Source organism: Scylla paramamosain, chromosome 1 (assembly GCF_035594125.1).
Source record: "Scylla paramamosain isolate STU-SP2022 chromosome 1, ASM3559412v1, whole genome shotgun sequence".
NCBI lineage: Eukaryota > Metazoa > Arthropoda > Malacostraca > Decapoda > Portunidae > Scylla > Scylla paramamosain.
In genome coordinates, this window is record NC_087151.1 from 40,845,670 (window position 1) to 40,862,692 (window position 17,023).

At 42.9% G+C, this 17,023-nt stretch overlaps 1 protein-coding gene across 10 annotated transcripts in view; it reads right to left on the reverse strand.

Moving 5' to 3' along the window:
- Positions 1–123: 123 nt before the first annotated feature.
- Positions 124–17,023, reverse strand: part of LOC135105620 (uncharacterized) — a 118,549-nt gene continuing 101,649 nt past the window's right edge. For 9 of the 10 annotated variants that reach the window (XM_064013956.1, XM_064014020.1, XM_064013998.1 and 6 more), the window contains 13 exons: positions 15,444–15,701; positions 15,145–15,263; positions 14,874–14,958; positions 13,936–14,031; positions 13,070–13,242; positions 12,032–12,247; positions 7,080–11,757; positions 6,643–6,852; positions 5,483–5,521; positions 4,473–4,664; positions 4,046–4,196; positions 3,237–3,377; positions 124–3,046 (listed from right to left, as the gene is read on the reverse strand). In XM_064013956.1, the coding sequence (XP_063870026.1) occupies positions 2,550–3,046; positions 3,237–3,377; positions 4,046–4,196; positions 4,473–4,664; positions 5,483–5,521; positions 6,643–6,852; positions 7,080–11,757; positions 12,032–12,247; positions 13,070–13,242; positions 13,936–14,031; positions 14,874–14,958; positions 15,145–15,263; positions 15,444–15,701 (6,855 nt within the window). In that variant the 3' untranslated portion in view covers positions 124–2,549. The remainder of the gene's footprint in view (positions 3,047–3,236; positions 3,378–4,045; positions 4,197–4,472; positions 4,665–5,482; positions 5,522–6,642; positions 6,853–7,079; positions 11,758–12,031; positions 12,248–13,069; positions 13,243–13,935; positions 14,032–14,873; positions 14,959–15,144; positions 15,264–15,443; positions 15,702–17,023) is intronic. The other variant, XM_064013973.1, reaches the window with a different exon arrangement.

Genomic DNA, 17,023 nt, shown 5'->3' on the forward strand with positions numbered 1-17,023 from the left:
CTTCTGTATATCCAAAGTGAGCTTTACTCTTACTCCAAAATATGGTTAAACAAACAACAACAACTAAATATGGTAAGCACACAAATTCTCATGTGGTGCGTTTGTTACAGAAGGCAAAGTGTATTAGTTCATATGCTTTATTAACAAAATGTCTAAAACTAATGTAGGAAACTGGTCTATAATCACAATAGTAGTGGGAGATAAATTTTTAAACATGTACAACATAAAGCTGCAGAAGACAGCAAATAATAAATATTCACAACCAACTTGCCATACGTGTAAATAATAATATGTATAAACTTCTGTGGTAAATAATTATACATTTTATATACAGCATAGACAAAAACAAAGTGGCTGTAGGAGGATGACAGATATGTATAGAGGGGTGACGAGGGTGTTCCTGGCCGGGTGAGGAGGCTGAACAAGACACAGGATGCCTCCCTGAAGTGCTGTGTGGTGTCTGAAGGGACTCAGTGCCCCACACATCACCCGCAGGACTAGATCACGAGTGGAATGTTAACTGGGAACATGGGTCTGACTGCAGGCTGGCAAGGAGCTCAAGGGTTCACCAGCTGTCTTTGTCTAGATTCAAAACATTATGGGTGATGATAATGGTGGTGGTGGTGGTGGAGGTGGTCCTGTGATAAATGTCAACAACGGGTCATCTGTTCAGTCTTAACTGTTGAAGAAAGTGTAAGTAAAATGTAGAAAGAATCTGTGTGTCTACTTCAAACTAAGACAATGAATTTTTCTACGTAATGAAAGGGAATCAGGGCAGATGGTATGAGCCTTGGTTCAGAAAGTTTCTACAAAGGGTGGGAAGTGGTGGAAAGTTTGGTTTGTCATAACTCTCAGGACTGCAACAGTGTGGCAGCAGAATGGCCAGACACTGTACAGGATGGGTCTGCACTGGATGGAATCAAGTATAAATAAGGTGAAGACAACAACATATAATTAATAAATGATGGTAAGAACAAAATGATGAGTAGAGAAAGGTTTCTGTCATTGATGAACATCACCAAAGACTTTTGGGTGAAACTTTTGAGCACAAGCTAATACATGCTGCATTATCTTTCAAAACTGGACATTTGTCAGAGGAAAGATGGCTATTGATATTCCTGCACCTTACAGAACAGAGACTGTCTCCTTCCATGTCCTGCACCACAAGGGGTGGGAGGAGACAGTACCCAAGCAGCCCCTGGTGGGTGTGAGGTACCCAGGGGTGCTGCAATGGGTCACATCAGCACCACTGATGGCCCACCTCTCCAGAAATACTCTTAACAGTAGCACATTAGTACTAGCTATCAAGTGACAAGTTTGTAATTTCTTCCAAGATTAACTGACATCAGAAGAATCCCTACTAATATATTACTTCATGTTATGATAGGGATGTGTGTGTGTGTGTGTGTGTGTGTGTGTGTGTGTGTGTGTGTGTGTGTGTGTGCCCACTTTTCGTGGACTTTTTTCAAACTAAACCTCTAACACATTTCTAATTACTGTTTTCACCTACCTATCAAAGATCATTTGAGAACTTTTCTGAGTAAGACTGTAATTTTCTAGGTATTACATTTTATGCAATTTTAGACTTAGACAAGTCTGAATGGTTGTGAGAGCAAGTCTCAAAATGAAACACACATCTAGACCATTAAGAAAGTTGGGCCTGGGAAGTGTTATCAGTGCTATGAAATCTTTGGTATTGAACAATATATATGTATATATTTATAATATATCTATCAAACTACTTGAAGATTTACTGTCTTTTCACCCAGACATATTTTAAGTTACAGTAAAGCTTCTACAATACAAACATATTTTATTTACATTATAATGAGGAGCTTTCACAAAAAAACAAGTCAACAGTGCTGTTGGCCTGTGCTGGTGTGGCGCTGTCTGCCTCCATGGCACCAACACAGGCAGCAGCGGCTGGTGCAGCGCAGCGCTACGCGTGAGGCATTGTGGACGGCAGCTGGTTCTCCCTAAGACACAAGAGAGGCACTGGGTGTGCATGGTGCACATTATCACCTCCTGGAGCCACATCTTTATAGCAACACCAAAATGGATTAACATTACTAAAAGACAACAAAAATTAGAGTTGAAACATAATGCAGTGGATAATGCAATGTATGTACCAGCAGCCATTCTTTTTCACACTGTTTTCATGCCAATGCTGCCAGAGTTAATGAATACAGACAGTACCAAACATCAACATTCAGTATTAACATTTTTTCTAGAAACAACACCAACTCCTGTGACCCTTTCATGGCTTATTTCATGAAGCCAGTGATACTGTTTGTTAAAAATGCACTTCACTTAACCTCCTAGCTTCCAAACTATGTACTTTCCATGCTATTGTATCTTAAACATATTTACAAGCTTTTCCATTGTGCCACCAAATCTCCCACTTGTTGCAATATAACATCTGTAACATGTAATAAATCAGTGTCCTGAGATAGATATAAAACTTCTTACTTAAAATATTATGATACACTTTACAGTTACTGATGGTCCTAGTTTGTGCAGATTATTATTATTTCTACATTAAGTTGAACTCAAACCTCGCTCACTTCTGGTTCTACTCTGTTATGGTTCATAATGACAAAGTTCTGTTCACTGCACTCCAGACCACTGCGTCCATTTTCCAGGGCACTCGGTGAACCCTTGCTGGAGTCACTAGCCAGGGTTAGTGAGGGAATTTCCAAGCGCAACTTATCCCTTGTATGCCTAAGCTGACCCAGACTTCCACTGCCTCCCCCCTGCTGCTCACTTTCCTCCTGTGTGAGAGTCGAGGCTTGCAGGTCTTCTTCTAACTGTCTTTCTTCGTTACTGGAATATGTGACCTGTTCTTCACTGACCTCAGGAGGACACTCTGGCACCTTGCAGTTAGAAAATGGCACCCCTGCAGTCTGGGCAGTGCTGCCAAAGATGACATCATAGTCTGATGAGTGACCTCCAGGAAAGAAGTCAGAGGCAGAGAATGATGATCTTGTGAAGGTAAACGGTGACCCAGAAGATCGGATGAAAAACTCACCATTGTCAACAAGGAAGCCTGCAATTGAGAAATAGAGACATGCAAGTCAGGAGAGGATGCTCTGAAAGAAGCAAATTTTACCTTCACGACAGAATAAAGTGGTAACTCTTCAGTCACTCTGTCATCCAAGGTCAATATATTTTGCTTCTGCACATGCATTTTCATTCTCAATCTGAGAGGAGACTATTTTAAAGGCCTACAGACCCACCTTCTGCTGCCTCGTCATATGTCATGGAGCCTAGGCTGTATATAGGAGGAGGGGGTGCTGGCCGGGAGGGCTTATGGTACACGTAGTCCTCTATGTCTTCACTTTCGTCTGCTATGAACTCATCAGCTCCCAACTCCCAGTCTGCAATGGATGGTGTTAGTGTTACTGCTGTCATCCAAGTCTTCTGGATATCATTACTACTTCTATGTGTCAATGTGATGCACAGTAATGGTGTATGTAAAAGATTACTATGACTATGAAGCATACCTGCATGCAAAATAAGTTTGAACACACACACACACACACACACACACACACACACACACACACACACACACACACACACACACACACACACACACACACACACACACACACACACACAGCTCACTGGTTCAGTAATAATGTCCTTGTCTGTCACTTGCTGGCCTAAAGTTTGTGCCCCACTCAGGTGCAAAACTTTCCACTGATGAGGAAGCAGTTACCATCTCCCTGAGCAAGAGGATGATGTGTGTGGTGTGTATGGAAGGTCTCAGCCTACCCAGAGACCATAGATTGGGCTACATGAACTATAACCTCTCATCAGGATGGTAAAGTTAGGATTGTTTCCAGACTGAACAGAAAGAAGATGAAGATGATTAGACAGACATATAGTGTATCAATGAAAACAGCTTTAGGATCCCAGGTGATGAACAAGGGAGAGGATCATGAGAGCTAAATGTATCAGTGTTGTGATAAGAAGAGGTAGACAAGGATGACAGCATCACCTCCCACGATAACTGTACAGAGGCTGGGTGGTGGTGGCTCACCTGCCAGGCTGAGGTAATCCAGGGAGGAGCGTCCCCAGGAGCGGCGGTACTGAGGTTCAGTGAGGGAGTGTTCCCAGGACCGGGGCTCAGGGGGGTACTCATACACTCGGTGATGCCGCTGCCTCTTCCATCGCACTCTCTTCTTCAGGCTCTGTTTGCATCAGCATTCAGTTAGGCACTTTAAATTGTTGCCATATCTCATGCTAAAAGTTACTGTATTCACTGTTAAGGCAACTTTCCAAGCTATCTAGCAAACGTAATTTAATGAAGGAGAAAACCTATAGAAACCTATCAAGACATCAAAGTTATGAAAATATTTTTCCAATATGCTAAGCAGACTGAAAACAGTTACTTGTAGCCTCTCTTATAACTATCAGTGACTCCAAAGTATGCCCTTTTTGGCAAGTGCAAAGAGTGAGTGACTTACAGACTTGTTTTGAGGACTCTTAAGTAACGAATGTGAAGGAGTCAAGTCAGAATTCCACTGGGAAGGAGTGAATTCTTCTTCTCCGCTTTCTGAGTCTTCAGAAAGTTCTCCTTCCTCTCTCTCTTCGTCTTCATGTGGCTCCTCCTCTATGATATCCAGGATGTAGGGGGCAGGCTGGCACGGCTCCCCAGGCTACAGAAAAGCATGCAAAGTCAAAATACATGTGGGCCTGAAGGCTTCTTGCAGCTTCCTTTATATTCTATACAAACTAGTTTTTACAATACAGGAAAATGGAATTCTTGGATATGAAAAACTATGTTGATATTTATCTTCCTATCAGCCTATTTACAAGTAATCATCTTAATCTGTTTCTTATAAAACTTTGGGAATCCTGAAATCTATTAAGACTATTATGATGAAAATCCTTTTATTTACTAGCCTAACATTACATTAAGGTAAAAACAGACTTGTCTTTCCTGTCCACACACACACACACACACACACATCTTTCCTGTCATTAATGTTTGTGCTGTAATGTTAAAACTGAAATTGCTAATGGAAGGACAAAATACAGTAAAATAAACATTAATGAAACACAAGCAAGGAGGATTCTATTTTTGTTATGGACAAACACAAACAAACAAAAAACAAACAAACAAACAAACACACACACACACACACACACACACACACACACACACACACATCACAGAAAAAAAAAAGTTGAGAACCATAGGAAATACACAAGAACTAAAGCTTTCCACAAAGATAAACAGACTTAGATGCAGGAAAGGTCATGCAAAGAATACTCAAGGATTTAGACTCAAATTCAATACCAATAGATGTTGAGCTATTAGATAATTACAACAGGGCAAGCAAACATGCATGCACGCACGCACACACACACACACACACACACACACACACACACACACACACACACACACACACACACACACACACACACACACACACACACACACAACATGAACACATTTTAATCTGCTTACCTTTTCTTCTACACGTTTGTCCTTCTCCTCCTCCTCCTCCTGGCAGCTCAGAGAAGCACAACAATATTAGTACTTGCAAGGTTATTCTCCCACACATGAAATGCTTATTTGATCTGCTCTGTGATCTAGTGAGTCCACCAGTGAGTGGGAGTCACATGCTGGGTGCAATTCTGAGAGATGCCACAAGTTCTTCCTCGTGCATCACTACATTAAGGTTGCACACAAACATTAGCATCTAGCAGTCACACTCACTAGGCAATGCAAAGCTTGATCGAGCAACTTACCAGGAATCATTGGCACAGTAAAAGTAAGAGTTGCTATAACACAATGCTTGGGTTCCCTGCTGACTGGGAGACTCATGTCAGGATACTTATGAAAAGTTCAATGACTACAGGTATTTATAACACATGAGGTCAGATGATGGAGGTTCCACAGTATTTCAGAGATAAAATCAAAGCAGTCACACAAACAAAATGTAATAAAAGGAATATTTCTGATTGCAATGACTGAACCTCATTGTCATTTTTCTGTCTTGGTAGTTTATATATATATATATATATATATATATATATATATATATATATATATATATATATATATATATATATATATATATATATATATATATATATATATATATATATATATATATATATATATATATATACTTTTTTTTTTTTTTTTTTTTTTTTTTTTTTGCTGGAACAGTGCAGGTGCAGGTGCAGGTACATTCCCAGTGTTACTTTGCATATTTTTAGTGGAAGGTTTGATTTTTCAAGGTGAAGTGGCAGACATTTACGTCAGTCTTTCATTACTCTGTGGCTTGATATTTGTGGTCCAAAATAATATGCTTGTTGCATTGCCTTTGAAGTAAAGAATATTATGACTTGCACAAGTAAGTTATTAGAAAGAAAAGTTACGACACATAAATTATGTATTTAACCTAAACATTATGGAGAAAAACATTATAAAGAGAAAGACACACAAAACATGACATTAAAAAGTAATCACCAGCAGGCAGTTTGGGTGACTGTCTCTTAGCCTGTGCAGTGAGTCTAGCAGGCTGCCTGGGCCTGACATGCATTTGGGCTAGCAGTGCTCAGCTGTCAGTGCCACCACTCCACTCCCCACACAGGCTTCATAAACATGCCTCCACTCACCTTCCACATGAACTCCCCACTGGTGGAGGAGCTGTCATCATCAGTGTCTGAGTCCGTCTCCCAGTCTGGAGTGTATCTGGGTTCATGGGAAGTAGGACTTGCTCCTTCACCTTTATGAGGACTCCCTCTGGGGCTGTTTTCCTCTTCCGAGTCCTCCTCAGAGTCTGCCTCAGCTGTTAGCTGCTCTTCAACCTCCTCAGCATCATTAGTCTGCACATACATATTGAAAGATAAAAATGTAATGTAGCAAGTCTGTACTATCTGTTACAATTCTCTTGACACAAACAGACACAATAGAATCTATAGTATTGTGAACAGCATGTGGCAAAACTGAGGGGTCATCCATTAGATCTCTCATTCCCAGGCTCAACTGATCCTGTCACCGCAGTCACTGTATAATGACAATGGTGTCAGCAACTAACTGAACAGAAACCCACCTTGTATTTCTCTGAGGCCAAAAACTCTGCCGATGTCATGTGCCTGAGGCTGTTGGGCTCCTCAGGTTTGGGAAGGACAGCAAGTTTGTCAGGAAGATCTTCTCCCTCAGAGTCTGAGAGCAGTGTGGCCTCCCTCTCAGCCTTGGGTTTCTTGTGCTGCTCTTCCTTGTCATCATCAGAGTACAGGCGACCAAGGAAGCTCAGTTTGATGGGAGCAGCATCTTCATCATCCTCAATTTCACTGATATTGTGGCCACCAGTGCCACCATCACCCTGCTGCTGCTGCTGCACATCCTCCAGACTGTGCAGCTCCTCTTCCTCCTCTTCCAGTGCTGTTGGTGGTGGATAGTTGACCTCATATGGAAGTGAGATTTGTTCTACCTGCTCATAAAGAGGAGGCTCTTCAAGGCTGGCACTGGGATGGGAGATGCTGCTGAGGGCAGATGTGAAGTATGAGTGATAGGCAGGAACCTGGATGCCTTCAGGAGAACTGCTTGGTGCATCATTGCTGGTGATGACAAACTCTGTTGTTGATTTTGATTCTGAACTTCTTTCATCTTCCTGGGTGCTGTGGCTGTCCGTCTGATCCCAGGATGGCTTGTTAGAGCCAGCCTGGTCCCACCGCTGCAGCTGCTGTAGATGACGGCCTTCCTCTGAGGGGATGGACTCTGGGGCTACATCATCTGTGTCCTCAAAACCTAACAGGTGGAGTGGAGAGGCTTCAGGGAGTGGTTCTTGCTCTGTCACAAAGGCCAAGTGGCTTCTGGGCTTCCCCTGGTCCACAATGGTTGCCTCATTGGTCTCTGTATTGACAACTAATATGTCCTCAGCATCCAGGCTTGTTCCAGAGTTGTATATCTGTATGGAGGTAGGACCATCCTCCTCATCCAGGTCTTCTAATATCAAGCTGTCATGGGTATTCTCCAGAGAAGTTCCCAAAGCTTCTCCAGCAATTCCTGAGCCTCCCTCTGGGCTGTGGCTGCTGCCATCATCAGCTTTGGTGTCTATCTGTAGCCCAGACGGAGGCTGAATCTGGAGTGGCAGAGATGGCTGCATGATGCTGGTGTCACTTATCACAAATGTATTTGATTTACTTTCTTCACAGTCACTTGAGGCAGGCTCCTCAAATTCTATGCTCCAGTCCAGGACTGAGTCTCCCTCCACAGCATTTCCACGGCTTCCCCTCCTTCCTGGAGTGTCATCCTCCTCAAGAAAACTTTCCTCTTTGATGGGAGACAAGGTGGAGGAAATGATTCCCCTATAGTTGATGACCACATTGTCTCTGTCAAGAGAGGCAGGATCCTCCGGCTCCTCTGGCTCCTGCTGCTGTGATTCTCCCTGCCCAGTCTCTAGCTTAAGGCTCAGCTCAGCACGCAGGGCGCTGATGTCCTCAGGTCTGTAGCCTAGCACTTCTTCCTCGTCTGTTGTGTTGTATGAGACATATGTTCCTTCATCATCCAAGTTCAGCAAGTCAGTGGAAGAATACAAACTTTTAGAAGAGGAAGAGGCATCACTTCGAGGACTAACTTCCTCTTCCTCTTGTCTTTTGGTCTGTTCTTCCACTACTCCCTCCTCTCCTTGACCAGCTGCTTCCTGCAGCAGCTGTCGAGTCTGGAAAGCTGCTGCCTGCCATGCCACCATTTGTTGCTCCCAAAAATCTCCATTTTCTAATTCATCACCCCGCAGGACTCCCTCCTGGTCACCTCGAGAGGACCAGCTCCCCTGATAAGCACTTGGGGAAAGGTCATCCTCACCTTGAATGATCAAGGTAGTGTGAGGAACTGAGCCTGGCAACCCAAACTGTAAGGCACTGGACACACCACTGATGTCTGAACTACTTCTTTCTGTCTCTAAACCATTTACAACTTCACTGGTCTTGGGCACAGAATCCACATCATTATTTAATAGCAAATTTTCAGGACACTTTTCTTGTTTGAAATTCTCATTGTCTACAGAATATGCACTGTTATTTGTATGCACCACTGGATCCAGAATGTCACTGGAAAAATGGTCTGGAGTTCCACCTAACACTCCTCCAGCCAAGTCTAGCTTCAGTTTGGTCTTTGTGCTCACAGGTTCAACTTCACTGGACTGTTCAAACGATGTATCAACTGGAGCCTCTTTCTTATAGGAGAACTGAGGAGAGGGGAACTCTCCCCAGCTGGTGTTGGAGCACAGGGACTCCTCTGTCACTGCCTCCTCCAGCCCAGCACTGGTGGCACTGCCAGGGGTGGTGGTTGTGTTGTGCACCAGTGCAGGCCTTTTATCATGGTGCAAGTGCCCTGGAGATGTGGACACTTTAGAAGCTGTAGTGTGGAAGGACTCCTCACTCTGCAATGAATGCTGATGCTCCGTCAATACTTCACTTAGAGGTGAGGCTTTGCTGGACTGCTGTCTTATCTCTGGTGGTGTGACGGACTTAGGCTCTGTGTCTCTGTTATCCTTCAGACTGGGCTCTGACTCAAACAATATCTGGGTGCTCTCACCTGACTCAACTGGGATGCTGCCCACTCCTTCATGTGCACTGTAAAAACTTGGACTAACAAAATCTGATATGTCTGAGGAGCCAGTAGCATTTGCTGAAATATTCTCTTTGTTTAGAATATCTTGTTCAAAGCCTACAGCAACTGAATTGTTCACTGCATCACACGCAATGTCCTCATCTCCAATAATACCTTCCATAAACACAGGATCTGAGCATGAATTTTCTCTACTCAATGTTTTTCCAAGAAATTTGTCCCACTGATCAAGGTCAAACTCAATACCACTGAACTCAGCACTTGCCTTAATGTCCTCAGACCTGGGGCCTTCTGCAGGTAGGGCATCAGGACCTGAACTGACTGGAGGAGCCTCTGTGGACTTGACAGCTTTATATAGATCCAGAGAGTAGTCCTCCAAGGCTCCAATCACAACCTCTTCCCCTTTCACAATCTCCTCGGGTGTGTAGCTGGGCACACTGTTCTCTTTCATACTCAGCAAGCCTTCATTCTTTCCATGTTCAGCTTTATCACTGGTGTCTTTGTCTTCACTATCACTTGTACTGAATACAAGTCTCTGTTTGACTTCATGGTCCTGTGAGCTATTAACATCAGTAAGCTCTTCTTTACTATTTCTTTGATATCCACTGAACTCACTAGTTAAACATTCAACATTTTGTACCTCATCCTTTTCTTCCATCACTTCTGTTCTGGTCAGACTCAGGACTTTAAATGGTGTGCTTGTTCGTCCCTTGACAAAATGTTTGTCATTCAAAGCAAAATTATGTGAATCACTTCTATCATCAAATGAATCAATACAATTACCTTTCATTACTTGCTCTGTTGCATTCATTAAGTTTTCTTCATCTCTGGCACTTCCCAAAACACCTTTCTCTTGACCACTGTCTTTCAGAGCACCTTCACCTGTCTCCTCTTTGATGTTTTCACTGAACACCACTGATGTCACTTGTGCTGGGCCATCAGGCAGATCCTCCTTGGCACTCTTAAGGCCTTCAGCTGTTTCATCCCCAAATATGAAACGGAACTCTTTACGCTGGTTACTGTTGATATGAATGAAGGCAGAGGGGCTTGTTGGGGGTGAAGGAGAGGAGTGGGCCAGGTTGGAGCCTCCATTGTGAGCCACAATGTCTGGGAGGGCCACTGGCTTAGGTTCCCGGGAAGACACCACACAGTCAGGTGAGGCAGGAAGAGGCTTAGTTCCCACATTGTTGTCTATTTCATCAGAGGGTGCACTCTTTCCTTCTTTTGAGTCACAGATTTTCTTCACTGTCTCCTCTGTTGTCTCAGAGGAGATCAGTTTACATAAAAAAGGATCCTGTTCACTGTGAAGTCTCTCATGGGAATTACTGGAACCCTCAGACTCAGCATCAGCTATCAGCCTGTCAGTGGAGCCACCTTGTGGAGCCTCATCCTCCAGGTGGTCCTCACTCAGCAGTGTGTCTCCATTAAGGCCTTGGTTCCTGTATTCTATGGAGGAGGCACACTCCCTGCTCACCTCTGTGATAATGGAATACCGGTGCTCTGCCTGCAGACGCTCCAGGTCCCCCATGAACTTGGCATCCCTCAGTGCCTCCTTGATGTTGCCCTCACTGGAAAAAGTCTTCTCCTGTGACAGTGGTTCAAAACCAAGGGAGTTGCGTTGACTGGTAGTGTCTGAGTCACTGGCGTCGTCCACCACTGTCAGCTTCATAAAGTCCTGCACACTCTGGCTCTTGAGGCGCACCATTTCTGTGAATGCTCCTTGTTCCAGCTTCATAGAGAACCCTTCCTCCTCCTCTGAGAGTGCTCCTGTGAGGCTGGGGTGGCCTCTTCCATCCTCTACGGACAGTCCCCCCATTCGAGTCACAATGGACTCAGGGGGGTTGGAGACGAAGGAGTCCTTACCCAGCTTGAAGTTCACTCCCCCTTTTTCAGGTGAAGTCTGACCAGTGCTGGGCTCTGATTTCTCTCCAGCCAGATAGTCATCAAGCTTGAGTATGGCATCAGTGATCTCCTGTGTAAGGCTGTCAATCTGCTGGCCGGGCTCCACACCAAGCCAGGAAGGCAGAGGTCTGAACCTGGCATCTATCCTTGCATCCAAGTCCTCAGCTGATCCATGCAGGTTTTGCAAGCTAGGAGACATTGCCTCACCCAGAGGTTGAGTGTCCATTGCTGATGACAAATTGAAGTCACTCTCAAATCTGTGAGGGATAGACAATTATTATTAATTCTTATTGAATATTCTACAAAAATGAAATGTAAAATCAGTTTCTCAATGACTATTTAAATAATGACACATAATAACAAATGATCTAAGACAATACTTTATCCACTACTACAGGAACATGTCTGTCTATATCTAACATCTGTTCCAAGGATTTCTCTAACCCTCCCATGAGGAAGGCCATGACAGGAACCAACACAGCAACAGCATTCTCTATACAACTTGATATTCCTCCCTTCCCGTCTCCTCACCTGAGGCTTGAGGTGTTGCCAGTGTGCATGATGCTATGGTCACGACAGTCCAACTGCTGGAGTTGGTTCCACCGCTGCTCAAAGTCTCCCAGGGAGGCAGTGTCTTGGTCAGGTGTGGCGGCAGTGTGCTCCCACAGGTGTGCCAACAGGGAGTGGGTGTGCACCATGGCGGGGCGGCTCTCCTCCCCCTCCCAGCACTGCTTCATGATGTTGTACCTGCAGTCATCACAACCTCAGTAACATTAATCTTAATTTTTCACGTTGATTTCACTCTCAAATATTGGATCTCTCGTGCAGCACAGTGTGTGGGGCTGTGTGGTAGATTCAAAGGGACAGCGTAGGACTATAGCTTGTTTTCTTAAACACTTAGTTCTCCCAAAAGGACTATTTTCAAAGGCTAGAGATGAACATTTAATGAAATGATGATGATGATGATGATGATGATGATGATGATGATGAATTTCACACACTTCAGCAGTTATCTCAAATACTTCCAAGAGAATATAAAGCTGACAGGGTTTCCAAGGATGGTTTCATGGTTCCACTAATAGTTTAACAAGGATTTTGCATCATTCTGAAAAATACCCATGACAACCCAACACTGCAGCCTTTGAAAAATTGTCCCAATGAGAGAAGAAAGATTTAAGAATATCAAAGTTAACCAAAAGATTTAAGAATATCAAAGTTAACTAACACTTAAGCTGACTCTACATGATCAATATTATTGCGTAATATTCCGTATTGTACAGTACTATTGACAGTGAAGGGACGGTACAATACTGCCCCTTCACAGTCAATAATATTGTACAATATGGAATATTGCGCAATAATATTGATCGTGTAGGGTCAGCTTTAGTCAAAGATGCAATAGTAAGTAAATGCCATGTCAGTGACTTTATGCTAATATTGGTGGTGCCTGGCTGATAGAAAACAGAAGACATTAGGAAAAACTAAGATGTTTTATTTGCCAGTACACTAATAACGTAAAGTGAGGAAAAGGCAGTCAACAAAGCACCACAGAGTCCCTGTGTGACGTACAGCTTGCCAGCATGGAGCTGCAGGTTTGATGGAAGGTCCAGCTGGGTCGTCTGGTCCACAATGACATCCTGGATCACTTGCTCATGATCCAGGTGGTGGTAAGGCAGGTCCCCTCGGCTGGCTATCTCCCACATTACCACACCAAAGCTCCACACATTGGCTGCCTTGGTGACCTGTCAACAAAGGACACCTGAATGTATTCTAGTAGCATAAGTAATCTTGCTCTACTGGAAAACAAGCCAGAGTGAACAACAAGCGAAGAACAAGCTATACTGAGTACAAATGAAAATAAAAAAGATTCCTAAACATCAAAAAATTTTGCTTCTCCTATTAAAATACTGACACTTAGAATGAGTTACCTCTGAAAGTGCTGGGTGCAAGAACACTCATTAATTTAACACTGCAGGAAACCCTCAATATAACTAACTATTTGGGGGAGGGAGTTCATTTTATCTAAAAAATCAATCTATCTAATGAATGTTTTAACAAGATCTTTTAGCAAATTCAGGTTATGATATAAGAGGAATAATTTGGTAATATGCATTCAAACAGTGATCACTTTCTGCTCTATTTGGTAAAAACAGGTTCACTATATGCAATGGTTGTTTTTGGAGACTAAGACTTTCTTATTCTCTCCTCTTATAGCTACAGAGTTCATTATCAGGCAAGGCTTGTTTGATAGACTGAAACAATACGCTACACACAATATCCACAATATCACAGCTTGCTATACCAAGTGTTTACTATACTGAACTGGATAAAAGTAGACAAGGAGAGAGGATGACAGTATCATGACTCAAATTCACTATAAGGATAAGTACACATGCCAGTCATTACAATTCTGTCCCACACACACAGCATACTACCTCCTTGGTCTCAATGGTGGTGTCGGTGCACTTGAGGGTCTCTGGGGCACACCATCGCAGGGGCAGTGCCACGTCCCCAGCACAGTAATACTCATCCTGCAACCCAAACAAGGTACTGTATCTCCAACATATGTAGTGTTTATCAATGGTTTATTGTTTACATCTGCAGTTGTCCTACCCCATTGGAGAAAACTGATGATGATGATGATGATGATGATGATGATGATGATGATGATGATGATGAGGATGATGGTTCTGTGAAGGAAATAAGTAACTACACCACAGTGTGTATATATATATATATATATATATATATATATATATATATATATATATATATATATATATATATATATATATATATATATATATATATATATATATATATATATATATATATATATATATATATATATATATCATCATATAAGCAGTCCTGCAAATTCACTGGCTGTGTTGCAAGTCTGGTCACTCTGCATTACATCACTCAGAGCTGAAGCCAATTGACTGATCAGGAGAAGTGTCAACGCAGCAGAAGCACCAAGTAAAACTGCATGGGTAATAATAACTTTGTGGCTTAACACATTCCATGATTAACAATGGAATAGCTCTTTTTTGTGTTGAGGTAATTTCTCTTAAAGTATAATCCACCACTGGGTATAATGTACGAGTACAGATTGCTGAAATACTAATACTGTATCAGATGATAAAAACACTTTGAATGTCCTTGTTGTAGTGTTTTGGGAATGTATGAATTAGCAGATAAAATAACAATAGGTATCTATTGATGCCTATGGTTGTCTCTCACCTTTACTAGGTATTGTATTTTAATGTGTCACACTGAATGTCCTCTCTCTGAAGTATCATGGGAGCATGTACAAACATTAGTAGAAAGAAATAACTCTAGATCTCTGCTGGTGCCTAATGTTGTCTCTTACCTTATAAGAATTTAAACTGAACCCATAGTCTCCAATCTTTACAGAGTTATCTTCCTCCACCACACAGTTCCTGGCAGCCAAGTCCCTGTATTGGGGGAGAGAGAGAAGAACCTTTGTAAGCTTCATGTGCCATAAATTTCACATTACCTCAACAAATACTCATTATCTTCTCATCACATGAATCACTTCTAAAGATTAGACCATAATGGACATACATCTGGGCATCCATCCCACAGCCAGAGTGGATGAATGTGGGGCAGCCATGACTCACGTGTGGATGAAGTGGTGTGTATGCATGTGTGTGAGGCCGGATGCCACATCCAGGGTCATGCGAAGCAGTGTTACCTCACTCAGGCTCCTGTCACTCTTCAGCACAGCCTTGAGGTCCCCCTGCAGGACAGAGGCATAGTGAACAGCTGCACAGGGAATGAGTCCTGAGCATTTCATACACATCACAACTACAATATTTATGTATGTAACAGCCTTTATATGTATTCTGAGCTTGAAACTGAAGAAAACATTAAACAGAGGGGCAGTGAGAGCAGCAAGCTGGGTGGTGTGACAGCTCACCCTGGGACACAGCTGCAGCAGGATCAGGAAGGGTTCTGCCTCCAGACAGTGGGCCAGCACCTGCAGTACATTGGGGTGGGACAAGTCACGGTACGGTCGCAGCTCCTGAAGGAAGTACTGCTGCTCTGAGGGTGAGGCATCCTCCCGCAGCACCTTCACAGCCACAGGGGTGAGGCCACCGCCGCCCACTGTCGTGCTCACTGGGGACTCACCCTTAGTGTGGTCACTGAACACTCCTGCCGCACGGCCCTCCAGCACCTGACAGGGAGGGAAGGGTGGGGGTTGAGTCTTGCATGATTAAACCTAACAATTCACACTATCCTTTCACACTATCCTGGAGCGGGACCTGGAGGCCATTGGTCAGCAGCCTCCCAAGGAAAGTCATGTCAATTTAAACTTATTCCCTATCAGAGAAGGGCATTAAAAACATAAAACTTTTTTTGATAAAAAATACATATGCTGTATAACCCCACTGGGGAAAATGAGAAAATAAAATTAAATTAAATTAAAATTCCTTATTCTCATCATCCTTTTCATGTCATAGGATCTAATTTTCTTTTGCATGTACTGGCTTTGTTCATCTAATTGCAGCTTGCAGGCTGTACAGTACCTAGCTGCCTCCCTGCACAGGCCTGGGTCTCTGAAAATTTAACAGTTTATCTCTAAAAATCTCTTACAGCACATAAACAAGCAACTGCACATCACACTACATTATTTTGAAATGCACTGGTGACATATGAGAGGCTAAGTTGAGTGTTTATGAGATTTGCAAGTGAGACTGTCATCACTTCCATCAGAACTAGACAGTAAATGAATGAAACTGCTGACAGCTGTCACCCACACATCACACACTAATTGAGCCTGTCAAGCACACAGCCTGCTAACCTTCCATGAGGCATAGCAATGATACTCCACCATGATACTTCTGTTCCATTCTTAGAAGCCAAAGTGAGCCTATTTCCATCCAGCCTGAGTGATTCACTACTGTTAGCTGTCTGCCATCAAGACACTAATTACTTGTGGATGTATCACTAATTACACTGGGGAAATACAAATACTAGTTAACATGATAGAATGTAACTACTGGACTGAGCATTCGTTCATTTATCCAATTACTGTGTCTGTCTCTTCAATTAATTCACAATCTTTTTTACCTGATATGGATTAGAAAGACAGATACACAGACATAGAAAGTACAGCTTCCCACAGACATACCTGGAGTAGACTACACAATTAAGTGACACAGGTGAGAAATGTGCATCAACTTAAAGCTGATTCACTGGCTATTAGTACAAAGGAGATGCAGTTATTTATCTATCTATCTATCTATCTATCTATCTATCTATCTACCTATCTATCTATCTGTCTGATTCTATCTCTCTATCTATGGTGGCATAGTTGGGGAGGGCATTGAGTGGGTGGTGCAGGAAGGAGGGGGCCCTCAACTGCATTGAACCAGCTTTGGGGGGGGGACCCCCCAGCTTGCAAAAGGTTGAGAACCCTTGAACTAAAGGAAAAACTCAACAAATATGGATTCAGAAATGAGATCATATGATGGCAGCTCAAGCTGTACATGCTAC